Source organism: Gekko japonicus, unplaced genomic scaffold (genome assembly GCF_001447785.1).
Source record: "Gekko japonicus isolate JY-2015 unplaced genomic scaffold, Gekko_japonicus_V1.1 scaffold1193, whole genome shotgun sequence".
NCBI lineage: Eukaryota > Metazoa > Chordata > Lepidosauria > Squamata > Gekkonidae > Gekko > Gekko japonicus.
Window position 1 is genome coordinate 402,216 of NW_015164222.1, and position 15,750 is coordinate 417,965.

The window sequence follows — 15,750 nt, forward strand, 5'->3', positions numbered from 1 at the left end:
TCCCCCCCCGCGAGTATCGCGGGTCCCCCCTTGTTTTAACTAACAGTGAAAAGATCTCCTCCTCTTGGGGTTTTAGATTAGTGTGGTTTGCTTTCCTTTCTCCTTAGATGTAGTCCCTTCCCTATTATTTATTTGTAGTTTTTGTAGTTTTGCAAAATAAAAAATATCCCTCCGGGGATTTAAATAAATAAATAAATAAATGGCAATTTAATAATTTTTAGCATTAAAAAAAATATGTTTAGCTTGTGCATAAATCCAGCGCTGCAGATGTTATGGCCCAGCAGCTAAGAATTTAATGTGCTACAGCTTTATTGAAGGCCTTTTCAGGCTCAAAGGCTGTTCACTCGGTAACCTCTGCCAAAGTGTGCCTAAAGAACTGGGACGGAGCCATTGTGTTACAAGCCAGATGTCAAAGGTCCTTTTTCATTGTTTCAGCCTGACCTTGTTCTTGCTTCAGTGTTGACTCATTGCACCTGAAAAACATCCTTCTTTTGAAAACACTGACTCACTTCATGCAGTTTAAGTGGGAAATCTGCAAAGATTCAACAAGGGGGAAGAGACCTAATGTTGCTAGCTACTGCTGGGCAGAGCTTGCGCTCCTTTCAAAAATGGGTGGGTGGGGTGGGGGATGCATGCCTAGCCCTGAAAGAAGCCTTCAGCCCTCTGCTTGCCACAGCTGAACAGCACCTGGGCAATGTTCAGTCCCGGTGTATTCCTCCAGTGTGCACAGCATCTGGCTGTAGCAAGCCTTGCTGGTCTTCCAAGGATCAAGCTGTTTATTCAAACTTATCCTTTTCTAGGGATGCTAGCCTCCAGGTGGGACCTGGGGATCCCCTGGAATTACAGCTCATCTCCAGATTACAGAGATCACTTCCCCTGGAGAAAATGGATGCTTTGCAGGGTAAATGCTTTGGAGGGTGGCCTCTATGGCATTGTACCCCACTGAGGTCCCTGTTCTCCCCAGGCTCCACCCCAAAACCTCTAGGAGTTACCCAACCTGGAGGTGGCAACCCTACACCCCCACTCCCCACAGGTGGCCAGGGTGGACCTGGCAACCCTACTTTCCACTGCAAGTGATTTTTGGAGGGCCAAGAATGTCTTCCTACCATCCAGAGTCTATAATATGGTTGGTATATGTCGCATGGGTCTTACCAAATGTTGCTTGTCTCTTATTTCAAAACACCAGTGTCCCACTTGATTATGGGGCACAATCCCACTTGATTGTAGTGCGCATGAGAATATCACAATCATGAAGGCAGAATTGGTCACAGGGGTCTTTCCCGACCAACCAGTACCCTTCAGAAAGCAACTGTTGTATCTGTAAGACCCAGCCAGCCGGCCCCACCAGAATGGTTGCAATCTTCATAAACTCAAACCACAGTTATGTGGGAATGTGTATGTGTGAAGGAGGGACCAGTCACATGGCCAAGGGCCAGAAATTCATTATTACTCTGGCTGGTAAGCATAGCTAGCCTCCAGGTGGGGCCTTGAGATTCCCCCAGAATAGTAACTGATTTTAGACTACCTGGAGAAAATGGTTGCTTTGGAGGGTGGACTCTATAGCATTGTACTCCTCTGAAGTCTTTTCCCTCCCTAGGCTCAACCCCCACATTTCCAGAAATGTCTTATCCTGGAGTTCACAGTCCTCCTGGTGGTAGGGTTGCCAGGTCCTCTCCTCCCTCTGGCAGGGGGGATTTGGAGGGCATTCCAGGGGTGGGCGGGGATGCCTCCAAGCCATGCCCTCAAGAACAACTGCCCACCCAGCCACTCCTCTCCCTCCCCTCCTGCCCAATTTAAAGGACTTCAGCTGATCGATGGGGAACAAATGGCTTGCCAATCAGCTGGAGGGCCCTTTAAATTTAGCAGGAGGGAGGGGGCGGTTGCTCTTGAGGGCGTGGCTTGGAGGCATCCCCGCCCACCCCTGGAATGGCTAGCTGGCCAGCAGCGGATTGGAACCCCCAAAAGCAGGGGAATCCCCACCTGCATCTGGGGCCCCACAACTCTAGGTAGTGATTAGGTGTGAGGCACCCACATGACTGGGTGTTGCAACTTGGTGTGATGTTCACACTGGGTGGGATAACACCACAGGGAAGTAGCTTCTGTGCATTTGTGTGAAGGGGCCCAAGAGGTTTGCAGGAAAACGAGGTGAGCTCAAATTGGAAGGGGGTGGTGGTAATCCTTGGTCTAAATTCAATGGCCAGATCTGGGAACTGGATTAGCTCATGCATACCTCCCCATCTCACCTTCAACACAGGGCCCACAAGGAAGACTGAAGGAAAATCATTTAGGTCATCCTGGATTTGTGGACTAAGAACAAAGTGGGGGAGAGGAGCACACCATGCCCTCAACTAATGCAATCAGAAAGCAATTTACATGCCAGTGAAGTCAATGCCTGTGGATGTCAAGGTCAAACAACAAGGTGCAGAATATCAGTAATTGGGTGAAAAGAAAAGAAATCAAATGCCCTAACGCATCTAAATATATATTGTCCCTAGCTCACTATCTGCAGTGGCCTTAGACTACTCACTCTTCCCTCAGGATGAGGGTATCTTCCCCACAGCAGCCTCAGTCTCTTCTGGCTCTGTTCCCTGGGAAATAGAACCGCTTTCCCTGTTGTACCAGTTCTCTTATTCCCCAGCTCTCTTCTTCCCTATTGGTCAAAATCGGCACCAAAACTTCCCAAGGCCTTCTGGGATTTGTAGGCTCAGCCTCCCCTACTGCTAGCCAGGCTCCCTGGGCCTGCTAGGCCATGCTTGCACAGCCCAGATCATGACACACACACCCCCCCAACCAGACCAAATCATGGGGTCCAGCCCTGGATCTCCATTGATGCGGTCTGCACATGGGATTTGGGCTGTGGCTTGCCCTTTCAACTGCTAGCCAGGCTCCCTGGGCCTGCTAGGCCATACTTGCACAGCCGAGATCATGACAGGCCCTAACCGTAAACACAGAACAGTTCCCACTGTACAGTACATGCCTCCCAGAATATGGCTGATACTGCCCTAAAGTACAAAGATCAAGGATGGAAAGGCAGCATAGAAAGGTTTTAAATAAATAAGGGCAGTCAGGCAGCTGAGTACCTTTATGGTTTGTTGCCTGGCAACAAAGCCACCAAGAATACACACACCCTCTCTATACAGCCTCACAGGAGACCTGCCAAAAGCAGAGGGGAGATGACAGTGCTAAGTCCAAAGCATAAGACTGGTCTGTATGGGCCAAATAAGAACTTCCCCCGACTCTGAGCCTCAGGAGGCTGAAGTTGTCAACCAAAGCCTGACTTTTTGACAACTATAGATGTATAGTTGGCATTGTGAAACTCCAAACTTATGAAAATAATCTAACTCCTGTGAAAAACATGTCTCATTCCAAACATAGCAAAATGTTGCCAGTATGGTTGCAAGATAAACGTTGAGGGTGGAAACCAGAATTCCTGCCCTGATAACAAGAGTTGGAAGGTCAGCCTCTCTTGAGTCTGGCTCCACCTGGAACTAACTTAGTACTCTGGATATTTGGAATGTTCGTGGGGTGGTGCTAGGAAGCAGGTGTGATCTGACCCCTTTTGACAGGTGGGAGGAAACGACCTAGCTCCGGACAGTCTCTTCCCTTCTGTTTTCTCTGACTTGTGACTTTGGCTTTCTGGCTCTTATGCCAGTCTACACTGGATAAGAACCTCGAAAGAGGCCATGGTAAAACCACCCATAGAGATTCACACACAAATGCAGGAAACTGCCTTATAGTGAGTCAGCCTATCAAAGTCAGTCATCCTCTCTGACTGGTAGCAGCTCCCCAAGGTCAGCTGCTACTGGATTCTTTTAACTGGTGAAGCCGGAGGTTGAACCTGAGACCTTCTGCATGCAAAACAGATGCTCTGCCACTGAGCCACAGTCCTTCGTCCTCAGTGAATTGCTTTAGGTCAGTTTCCAAGATACCAATACTTGAGCAAGGTCACTGAGTGTAAGGTGGCATCTCAGTTCCAAGGATTCTTGGATGAAGTGGACTGTCTAAATCCTTTTCATCTAAAATGGCCTGTTCCAAAGTCTTATTGATTTAAATAATATTATTCTTTTGCATTAATGCAAGCACTCTCCTCTAACAGGAGAGGAAAGTGAATGAACCTTTCCAAATAAACTGTTTCCTGAGAATCCTAGCAAGGCAGTCGTTCTTTCGGACCCATCTGTTCCGGCATTATAGTTTAACTCGGATCCCTCTGGGGACTTCTTAGGATTGTCAGCTCTGGGTTCAGAAGTACCTGGAGATTTTGGAGGTGGAGCCTCAGGAGGGTGGGGTTTAGGGAAGGGAGGGACCTTAGCAGGGTATAATGCTAAGTCCACCTTCCCAGGCAGCCATTTCCTCCAGGTGAACTGATCTCTGTCTCCTGGAGATCAGCCGTAATCCTGGGAGATCGCCAGCTACCACCTGCAGGCTGTGTCAACCCTAGTACTTCTCCAGAGACGACCTACCATTCAAGAAGGGAGATTCCTTTGTTTTAGAGTTCTCAAATTAAGATGAAGCTTATTGGGCTACTGGGTTCATGTACTTCCTTCCTCCTCCCCTTCACTGCAGGCACTTTGGAGGAGAACAGCTACAATTTTGCTAACTCCTGGGCCATGCGCAGAGGAGAAGAGAGATGCCAGAGAGCAACTCCCCCGAGTCAAACCTGCAACATTTCATCTGAGATGGCTGATAAGGTTGGTGCAGTAAGAACAGCACAGACTCTCTGGTGTGAATGGCTAAGGTGGTGGCAGCAACAATAAAACAACATTACAATCAATGGAGTAAATAGTATAAACAGAAGCATTAAACCATATTAAGGAAACAGGTTAAACAATTTCACGGTTAAAACAATTTCAGCAACAGTTTTAAAAATGTTTGTGCCAGCAAAACCCCTCCCCTATAAGGACATGGGGCAACATAACTTGTGTTGAACTTAGGCTTATTAATATATTCAAAATGCCTAATCTGCATCATAAAGTCTAACAAGAAGCTGTAATAAAACTCAATTATATAAGCAATCCATAGTGAACAATAAAAAAACTAAGTTAACTACCCCAAGCTCGGGAAAACACAGCAGACTTCATTTCCAGTGAGGCACTCTCTGTGTGAAGATTTTCTAAAATCCGCCCCCCCCCCCATGCCATTGGTTCATGATTATGATACTGTGATGACTAAGGTGTTTATATGCTCTTAGTCTTCACGGTGTCATGATTTGGGTTAGGATGCAGCTTGTTGCTGACTTCCTATGAAGTGGGGGAGGGAATGTGCAGAAGAGACAGACAGGACAGTGTGTGTGTGTGTGTGTGTGTGTGTGTGTGAAGTGCTGTCCAGTCACTTCCGATTTACGGTGACCCCCATGAATTAATGACCTCCAAAACATCCTACTGTTAACAGCCTTGCAAACTGGGGGCCACAGTTTCCTTGAATGAGTCAATCCATCCCATGTTGGGTCTTCCTCTGCTCCCACTGGCTTCCTAGCATTATTATCTTTTCCAGTGACTCTTGTCTTCTCATAATATGACCCAAGAGTGATAGTCTCAGTTTAGTCATGTTAGCTTCCAGAGATAATTCAGGCTTGATTTGGTCTAGAACCCACTGAGGCTGTGGTCACACACACTAAATAATCCACTTTCAACCCACTTTCAGTGCCCTTTCTAACTGGATTTTACTGGGTGAACTGGCAAAATGCAGTTGGAAAGTGCACTGAAAGTGGATTGAAAGTGGATTATTTAGTGTGTGTGGCTGCAGCCTTATTTGTCTTCTTGGCGGTCCATGGGATCCATAAAACTTTCCTCCAAAACCACACTTCGAAGGAATCAAATTTCTTCCAGTCAGCTTTCTTCATTATCTAACTTTCACCCTGAAACATAGTATTGGGGAATACTATGGCATGAATTAACTTAAACTTGGCCGCCACCAGTGATATATCCTTACACTGAAGGATCTTTTCTAGCTCTTTCATGGCTGCCCTTCCCAGTCTCAGTCTCCTTTTGATTCCTCCCTTTTGATTGATGATGGAGTCAAGGACAGAGAAGGCTTGTTTTAATTATCTTAACAGATTATACTTTTCATATTGCATTTATTGTTGTTACCTGTTGGCAATCTGTCACTACCTGCCTTCTGGGAGAAAGATGGAGGTGCATAAATGCTCCAAATAACTAAATACAATTCTGAATCTTTCTTCTTCCTGAATGCTCATATGCACCTTCCCACGGCGTTCTGAAAATGTCTAGTTCACCCCAAATGTGATATCTACCTTTTAGTTCTTGGTCTCATATAAACTGCTTAGATTTGTTGATTCTGTGGGAAAACATACAATGCAGAACGTATTGGCTTGGATTGGGTTTTTGGTTTGAGTGTTATTGTTTATGTGTGTGTGTGTGATCTGCAGAAGGAGACGAGCTTAGAAATCTGTTTTGAAAAACTGATATTTACTGCAGAAGATCCAGGAATGTCAGATGGCTTGCTTTCCTCCTGATCTTGCTCCGGTGACTTTAGCAGCCACCTGAGATACAGGAAATAAGCAGGTGAAGCATCTTTTGGGGTGGAGACAGTGATGGGGAGAGAGCTTCACCTGACAGAGTTGCCAGGTCCTTCCTGGCCACTGGCAGGGGATGGGGGTTAGGGTTACCATCTCCAGGTTGGGAAACTCCTGGAGATTTGGGGATGGAGCCTGGGGAGGACAGGGAGCTCAGTGGGGTACAGTCCCATACAATCCACCCTCCAAAGCATCCATTTTCTTTAAGGGAATTGACCTCTGTGGTCTGGAGATGAGCTGTAATTCCAGGGGATCCCCAGGTCTCACCTGGAGGCTGGCATTCCAATCATCTGAACAATTCCAGTATGCCAGAACAGAACACAGAAATGGGACAGGAAAAATCAATTAGCTGGAGACTCTCCAAGAAATGACACAAACATTTGCTTCTCTAGGCATGCGAACTTTGGCTGGACGAGTCTTCTCTTCCATTTCGTTGTGTTTAAAATCTCATCAGGGTGTCCTTAGAGGTTTGAATTTTATTTTTTTTGCAAATGTGGCCTTCAGCCTAGATTTTCTTTAGCATCACCTAACAATGGAGATAATGAGCTTGTTGCTAGAAAACAGAATTGTGACATGTTTTGTTTTCTGCCTTTTGATCTTTCTGATGACTGACGCCTCTGCTTTTATTTTGGGTTTCACTCTCCACATAGCTAGCACCATCCCTGCAGGCCTTCTGGGACAATGAGAAGATAGGCTTGTGCTCAAGGGCCTTTGAAATCTGTTCATTCTTCATAAAAAGTCTGAAAAATTTGCTCTTAGATGGTGATGTGTTGATGGATTGAGCTGCATTTATTGTTGTAGAACTGATGTCTTACGGATAGCTTTTACAACAGTATTAAGTATTTATAAATAGAAAGGTGGGATATAAGTTCCCTAAATACATAAATGGCAATGGGGGCACAGGGAGTAACTGAGAGGGAGATGTGGTTAGGTAGGTTGTCAACCTCCAGGTGGGGCCTGGAGAACTCCCAGAATTACATCTGATCTCCAGACTACAGAGATCAGTTCCCCTGGGGAAAACAGCTGCTCTGGAGAATGGCATCTATTGTGGTATATGAGCTCCCTCCCCTTCCCAAACCCTCTCCTCCCTAGGTTTCATCCCCAGATTGCCAGGAATTTCCCAACCCAGACTTGGCAATCTTATTTTAGGAAATTCCCTCCCCAAATATAATACACTAGGAAAAAGGCCCGTTGTGGAAATAAATGCAACGGCATCTAGAAAGAGGCTCTGGGCGGGTGCCCCGGCCTTGGACACTCAGTGTCAATTTGCTGTGGTGACCTCAGCAGGGTATAATAACACTGAATCCACCATTTTCTCCAGAGGAACTGATCTCTGCTTCCTAAAGAACAGTTGTAATTTTGAGTGATCTCCAGCCCTCACCTGGAGATTGGCAATGATGGTTCCCCAGAAGGGAATAGTTGGTTTGAAGGGTGGAATCTATGGCTTTGTACCTGTCCGAGGTCCCATGCCTCCTGAAACCTCACCCTCTCCAGGCTCCATCCCTCACATCTCCAGGAATTTCCCACCTGGAGTTGGCAACCCTATCTTCTTCCCAGCCAATCATCAACCTACCTTTATTTCCCCCTCACTCTTCAGATTTCCACCCCCCACACACCTGCAGCCTCTCCCGTGCTCTGAAGCCCTGACTGCCACGTCACATTGGCTGTCATACGGGGGCCACCTCAGCAGCATATAAGGATACAAAGCTCACCATTTTCTCCAGGGGAACTGATCTCTGCCATCTGGAAAGCAGTTGTAATTCTGAGTTTCTAATTGAGGAAGAGATCTGTCTCTCGTGCTTTGCGTCTTTCTTGAGGAGGAGGAGATTAGATTTATACCCCACCCTTCACAACCCAAGGGAGTCTCAGAGCAGCTTACAAACTCCTTTCCCTTCCCTACCCCGCAACAGACACCCTGTGAGGTAGGTGGGGCTGAGAGAGCTCTTGACAGAAACTGCCCTTTTTCAAGAACAGCTGTGCCAGAGCTACGGCTTGCCCAAGGTCATCCAGCCAGGTGCAAGTGGAGGAGTGGGGAATCAAACCCGGTTCTCCCAGGTTAGAGTCCGCACACTTAACCACTACACCAAACTTGACACCTTGGATCTGCTGCCCAAGGTGGCCTTCCTCACCCTCGCAAGTCACAGAGCTGCTTTCTGTCCAGAATACAGTTGCTGACTCCAGCTTGGGAAATTCTGGGAGGTTTGGAAGCTGTGCCTAGAGAAGGAAGGGAGCTCAGGATGGCTGTGATGCCCCAGAAACTGCCCGCCAAATCCACGGTCAGGAGCTGATCTCTGTACTCTGGGAGAATTCCAGGCCCCACCTCAAGGCTGGTAAATTCAGAACTGGGGCCTGATTCGAAAGCAAGAGAAATGACAAAAAGACCATTGCGACACTCGTGTCTGTGCTGACTACCTTTCAATACAGCTGTTTTGGACAAAGGGCTCCTGTTTCCCCTTGTAGGCCCGGGGAAAAAATGAAGCCTCTGTGTTGCATGAATTCATGAGACTGGCAGCATTTTCGAACATTGCTCTCATATATTCGCTCTCAAGGCAAAACATTGTTCTATTAATAGCAGTCCAGCAACGCCAGCGCTTGTTGAAGAATTTTGATCTTTTCCATCAAGAAAACAGCTTTCTTTGTTTGCTGGATGCTGCTTCCAGAATTCTGAGCCCTCCCCTCCCACGGCCCCTTGTGGTCATCTGTCAGGAGCAAAGAACAATAGCTGTGGTTGAGTCCATATTTTGCCCGTTCTGAGGTTAAGCAGAGGCTGCCTTGTGCTTTCTTTGCTCCTCAGCCCACTGTTTAGCGCTTCGTCTAAGAAGTACTTTATGATCACGTTCAGCAGTCTAACCTTGTAATGCCTTAATCTGGTAGAGACCTTCAAGGTCGTGTTACGGTATTTTGTCACTCCAAACAAGGTGTACCCACCACCTCCAGAGCCTGTACTCCCAAGGGCTAGGCCCAAAGCAAGTCCCTGCCATGTTGCCAAAGGCCTTGGTTTGGCTAGTAATAGTGTGAGGATGCCAGCCATCTTTGATGCCTTACCTGGGGTCTCCTGGGTCTGCTTGCTGTGTTGCTCAAAGCAGTCGCTCGGGTGGCTTGGCCAAAGAACTAGCCCTGCAGATAGGTTTGCCAATCTCCAGGTGGTTGTATCAAAACACAAACACTCCGTGTATAACGTACAAATAGAAGTAGAAAGAATATATTATCCAAAGCAATTTTAATTCTTATTCTTTCTACTTCTGTTCATATATTATACACGGAGTGTTTGTGTTTTGATACAACCTCCTCCCGTGAGCTCTCTTTTGGATACAATCTCCTGGTGGTGGCTGGAGATCTACCAGAATTACAACTGGTATCCAGAAGACAGGGATCAGTTTCCCTGGAGAAAATGGCTGCTTTGGAGAGTGGATACCATGCAGGGGTCATTTCTTGCAGGAGCGCACAGGAGCGGAGCTCTGTCAGTAAAGAGCCCCAGGGGGTGGGCACATGCAACAAGCCCCGCCCCCTGCTCCCAGCAGCCCCAGGCCACGAGGAGCAAGAAGCAGCCCTCCTTCTTTCCTTCTCTCCTTTGTTCCCTTTCCCTCCTTTTCCTTTTCTCCCTCCTTCTTTCTCTCTTTTCTTCCTTCTTTCCTTCTCTTTCTTTCTCTCCTTCCTTCCTTCCTTTCTGCACAGATCTGTGCGTTCCCTCCCCCCAGCTAGCAATCCAAAACAGTCCAGTGGCACCTTTAAGGCCAAGGTACAAGCTCTCCCTCCTCTGTGAGGGCAGATCTGCACATTCCCCTCCCCCAATAGCTAGCAATTGTCAGCTATGTTGCCATGGGGGTGGGAAGGTTCGTTCTCTTCTAATTGCCTTTGCATTCCTTATGTGCTTCTTTGCTGCTACAACGCTTATCTCTAAGTATTGCAGATGTTGATGTCTGGTTTTCTTGGGAACTGTTTCGTTCCCAGCTTCAGCGCTTAATGGCTGAAGCTCTATCTCCCCCGCGCGGGAGAGGATGGCTAATTGACCAGGGCAGTGGGGGGGGATGCATACGAATGCCCTATATCCTATTATGCCCCAGGGGCAGCCATCATTCTTAACAGTGCCTATGTTAATGCATCTATAGCTCTTCAATAAAGTATTACCTTTCATGAAAGCGTGTTGTTGGCTGTGGGTTCTGACAGCAATCCAAAACAGTCCAGTGGAGCCTGAGCAGTGGGTGTTGCCTTCTGACACACTTCCGGTGATGTCAGGGGGTGTGGCATATGCTAATGAGTTATGCTAATGAGCCCCTGCACCTCTTTTTCTACTAAATGACCCCTGACCCTATGGCATATTACCCTGCTGAGCTCCCTCCCCTCCCCAGACTCCACTCCCAAATCTCCAGGTATTTTTCAACCTGCAGATAAGCTATTATTTATTTATTTATTATTTAATTATTTCCTTCGATTTATATACTGCTCACCCCTAAGGGCTCTGAGCGGTTTACATTAGACTTTGAAATAATTCCTTACCTAAGGCCACACATACATACATACAATGGGGGGTGACAAACCTAACAGGCACCGTTTTTCTCGTGGGGTCATTGCTGTTATGATCTTTTCTTGGGAGGTCTTTCTTAGTCCGGCGATGTCTTTCTGGCGCTGGTCTTTCTCCTTCAGTCGTCGCGACTCTTCCGGGGCTGGGCCACGCGCACGTCAGTGCGTGCTCACTGCTGGCCTCTGTCCCATAGGCTCCGGCCTGCTGCGTCGCCCCACCTCCGTGCTTGCCGGCCCAGCTTCCGCTCGCTTGCTCGCTCGACTCACCAGCCGCCGCCATGTTCTCCGCCGCCGCCGCATTGCCTCTCCTGCTTTCGCCGTGCCACGCCACGAAGGACGGGTGCCCCCCTGCTTTAGGAGCAGGTACCCATGTCCCGGGCGCCCCGGTTGTCCCCGGGACCCGGAGGGGATTTCCCCGGTGGTGCCGGGAGACAACGCGACCGCCGGCAACACGCGGCGGCGGCAGACCTCGCCGGACGGCAACCCGGGAAGTCGGAAGGAGGGGTCGGGCGGCTCGGCGTCTGCGGCTTTAGAGGGGGGCGTGCCCAGGGAGCCGGGGATGCCGGAAATGAAGGGGGAAATAAAAGCAGGAGGAGAGCGAGCCGGTGAGGAAGCACCGGGCTGGGGCCAGCTGGGGCCGTTCTGGGGGCGCTGAGAGAGAAGAGAGCCTAAATCTAATTTCTGATCTTAATATTGATTTTATCATGTCTGTATTTTAACACTTTTAGATTCTTATTTATAATTTTAGATGCCATAATATTTTATAATTTTATTGCTCCCTTATCTGTACTTATCTGTCTTCTATTATACTGGTCTATGACCGTAAGAAAGGCTTGTTGTTGTTGAAGAGAGCCCAGCGAGGACACAGAGCCACAGCTGGTGGCGGACAAAGGGAGTGGAGTAACTCCCTGATAGGTCCGCTTCTGAGGCAAGCTCCCTGCTACCCAAGAAGACCCCTTCATTGCCGGGTACCCCCGGGTTCCTCCCCAGCCGGTGAGAGGGTGTAGCTCACTGCTGGAGTCACGGCAACGAGCGGTCCACCCGGGAGGACGGACGGGGAGCCCCACAACCCATTTGTCTACTTGCCCTTTAACAGACTTTCGAGCCACTGGGTGGGCAGGAGCTGGGACAAAGGGCCGGGAGCTCACCCCGGCCACGGTGGGGCTCGAACTGCCGAAGCAGTTCGGCCAGATGGAATGCAGGCTTCACTTACTGCCTGCGCCACCGCTCCCTGGTACCTATGAGAAAATCTATAAGAAGATATTCTGTAGAATACAGATAAATTGCAACAAAATCAACAGACTGAAGAGGACTAGTGTCTTGATCAGTGCAGTGCAGGGAATGGAGGGCTACCCTTATAAGAGAGCTGAGGTTCAAGTCTGACCACTTAGACCCCCAGTTCACTGATCAGCATCTCTCAGCCTGTTCTTCTTCAGTTTGGTTGTGAGCAAAAAATGGAGATGGGGAGAAGTGTGGGGCCAGGTCTCCCTGTTTAGCAAGAGATCTCACCAGACCACTGGGGAGGCTCTTTGGCACTGCACTGACGTGCACCATCACCAGAAGTGATGTCCTCACATTGGCACAAAGCTCTAGGAGTTCACCCGCAATTCTCTGGTTTAACCACAATGACATCACTTCTGGTTTTGCCCCAGAAGTGACATCATGTGGCAGTGTGATGCTGAAGCTCTTGTCCCCACATTTCCAAATTCTCCTTCCAGGGTGCCAGCTATGAATGGCAACCCTAGAATCAGAAACATGCATGGTCCCTTGAGCTCCTTAGGAGAAGAGTGGCTTAAAATATAATAAGGTAAAGGTAAAGGTTTCCCTTGCTCGAAAGCCAGTCAAATCCAACTCTAGGGCGCGGTGCTCATCTCCGTTTCCAAGCTGAAGAGCCAGCGCTGTTCGAAGACATTTCCGTGGTCATGTGGCCGGCATGACTAGATGCCGAGGCGCACGGAACGCTGTTACCTTCCCACTGAAGTGGTACCTATTTATCTACTTGCAATTTCTTGCTTTCGAACTGCTAGGTTGTCAGGAGCTGGAGCCAGAGATGGGAGCTCACTCTGTCATGCAGAACTCGGATCTCAAACTGCTGAACTACCGACCTTTTGGTGTATAGTTCAGCATCTTAACCACTGAGCCACCGCAGCCTGTAATGTAAAACATAATACTCTAAAAGGCAATGAAAGTAATGCAGAGAGGGTTAGAGATAGAGTTAGAGATAGGAGCAAAAGGTTTTGAAGTGATACAAAATAACTCCTATAAGCCTAAACTATTTTTTTGCCTCTGAAAATGTGGATTGTGCTCAGCAGGGAAGGGGGGGGGGAAGTACTTTTCTTTATTTTCTGATATTACTTCACGGCTCATTCCTCACAGAGACCACAGATGGGAGGGGTGGTGCTAAATGGGCATGGTGAAAGGCGGAAGCACGGGGCTCTAAGACTCTCTCATCAGTGGTTTTGGTGCCGCAGCTAAAAATTAGGAGAGGAGTCAAAAGCAGGAAACAGCTTTTTGCTTAAAAGCAGAGAAAGCTCTTTATCTCCCCCCCCCCACTCCTGTGTGGCTAGTTTGGATGACTGTTACCAGAGAAGGGCTGTTTCTCCCCCTCCTCAGAGTTAAGGCTGCCAGCTCTGGGCTGAGAAATACCTGGAGATTTTGGGGGTGGGACCTGGGGAGGGCAAGGCTTGAGGAGGAGAGGGACCTCAACAGGGTGTAATGCCACAGAGTCCACCCTCCAAAGCAGCCAATTTCTCCAGGGGAACTGTTTTTGGTCCTCTGGAGATCAATTGTAATAGCAGGAGATCTCCAGGTGCCACCTGGAGGCTGGCAACCCTACTCTGAGGATCTCTCACCACCAGTGTCCAGTCCTGGTCATGAATGGCTGTCTGGATTTGTCTAGTGCTGGGATCTGGAGCTTGTGGGTGGGGACGCTCCTAACAGTGGTGTGGCTAGCACAGTTCTGGGAGCAGCTCTTCAAAGTGGTGCTTATGGGGTTGCTACTGGAGAGAACAGGAGATAAATGGCATGTTCTGTCCTAAACACAGGGAGGGAGCCTACTAGGTTTGCCAACCTCCAGGTGGTGGCTGGAGATCTCTTGAGATTACAACTGATTTCCAGGTGACAGAGATCACCTGGAGAAAAACGGCTGCTTTGGAAGGTGGACTCTATGGCATTATCCCTCCCCTCCCCAATCCCCAGCATCCTCAGGCTCCACCCTCAGCTCTGCAACTAACAATTTGTTAGTATTTTCCTTCTCAAAATCATATTCACCCAGTCAATATATCCATCTCAGCCACTGAAAATGCTTTCCTCAAACATTTTGTGGGATGGAGCGGCGTATTAGGGTGTGCTTTCTGACAGTAAGGGCTTTACAGCTTGGGCTTCACAATTCGGCAACTACCTGACCTGACCCTTGAACACTGGCTTTGAGCCATGAGCAGTTTTCCTACCAGGGGGTGCTGGGTTTTGTTATGTCAAAAAGGTACGTGACATTGCTTGTTGCCATCAAAAACTAGTATGTTTTTCTTCTGCAGTCTGATCCTCTTCTCTTCCTGTTCAGACGTGATGATGACTATGCTCTAGTTTGTTGTTTATATGATTACTAGGAATAAGGCCCATTGTGGAAATAAATACAACGAGATCTAGAAAGAGGCTCTGGGAGAGTGCTCTGGCTTTCGGCAAACAGTGTCAATTTGCTGTGGTGACCTCAGCAGGGTATAATGACAGAGTCCACTGTTTTCTCCAGAGGAACTGATCTCTGCTACCTGAAGAGCAGTTGTAATTTTGAGTGATCTCTGTAGAATACAGATAAATTGCAACAAAATCAACAGACTGAAGAGGACTAGTGTCTTGATCAGTGCAGTGCAGGGAATGGAGGGCTACCCTTATAAGAGAGCTGAGGTTCAAGTCTGACCACTTAGACCCCCAGTTCACTGATCAGCATCTCTCAGCCTGTTCTTCTTCAGTTTGGTTGTGAGCAAAAAATGGAGATGGGGAGAAGTGTGGGGCCAGGTCTCCCTGTTTGGCAAGAGATGGAGATTGGAAACAATTGTTACCCAGGACAAAATTGCTGGTTTGGAGGGTGGAGTCTATGGCATTCTACCTGTCTGAGGTCCCACCCCTCCGCAAACTCTACCCTCTCCAGGCTCCACCCCTCAAATCCCCAGGAATTTGCCAGCCTGGAGTTGGGAACCCCATATCCTTCCCAGCTAACCATCAACCTACCATTATCTGCCCCTTTGACTTCACTTGACTTCCGCCCTCCCTTCTGCAGAGCAGTTGTAATACTGAGTGCTCTCCAGCCCTCACCTGGAGATTGGAAACAATGGTTCCCTATGTGGGACTGACTGGTTTGGAGGGTGGAGTCTATGGCAGTGTACCTGTCTGAGGTCCCACCCCTCCTCAAACCTCACCCTCTTCAGGCTCCATCCCTCAAATCTCCAGGAATTTCCCATCTGGAGTTGGCAACCCTATCAGGACTGGCCCCAATGTGTTTTCTCCCAAAGGCCAAAGTAGGTGACAGGACCAAGCTTAGATGCCTACCAACAGGCACTGAGGGGAAAGTAGGATTGCCAGCTCTAAGGAGGGAAATACCTGGAGGTTTGGGGGGTGGATTCTGTAGAGGGCAGGGCGACGGAGGCATCGGCCTTCTGTCGCCCGCCTTGCCCCCCCAATCTCGGCCCGGGCGACCGCGGCTC

General features: G+C 48.5%; 1 protein-coding gene across 1 annotated transcript in view; it reads left to right on the forward strand.

Moving 5' to 3' along the window:
* The window catches only part of VWF (von Willebrand factor), a gene marked incomplete at its 3' end in the record, with an annotated part of 203,024 nt that overhangs the window by 19,451 nt on the left and 167,823 nt on the right, over positions 1-15,750 (forward strand). The window contains exon 7 of the mRNA XM_015408541.1: positions 4,564-4,688. Coding sequence (XP_015264027.1) covers positions 4,564-4,688 — 125 coding nt within the window. The remainder of the gene's footprint in view (positions 1-4,563; positions 4,689-15,750) is intronic.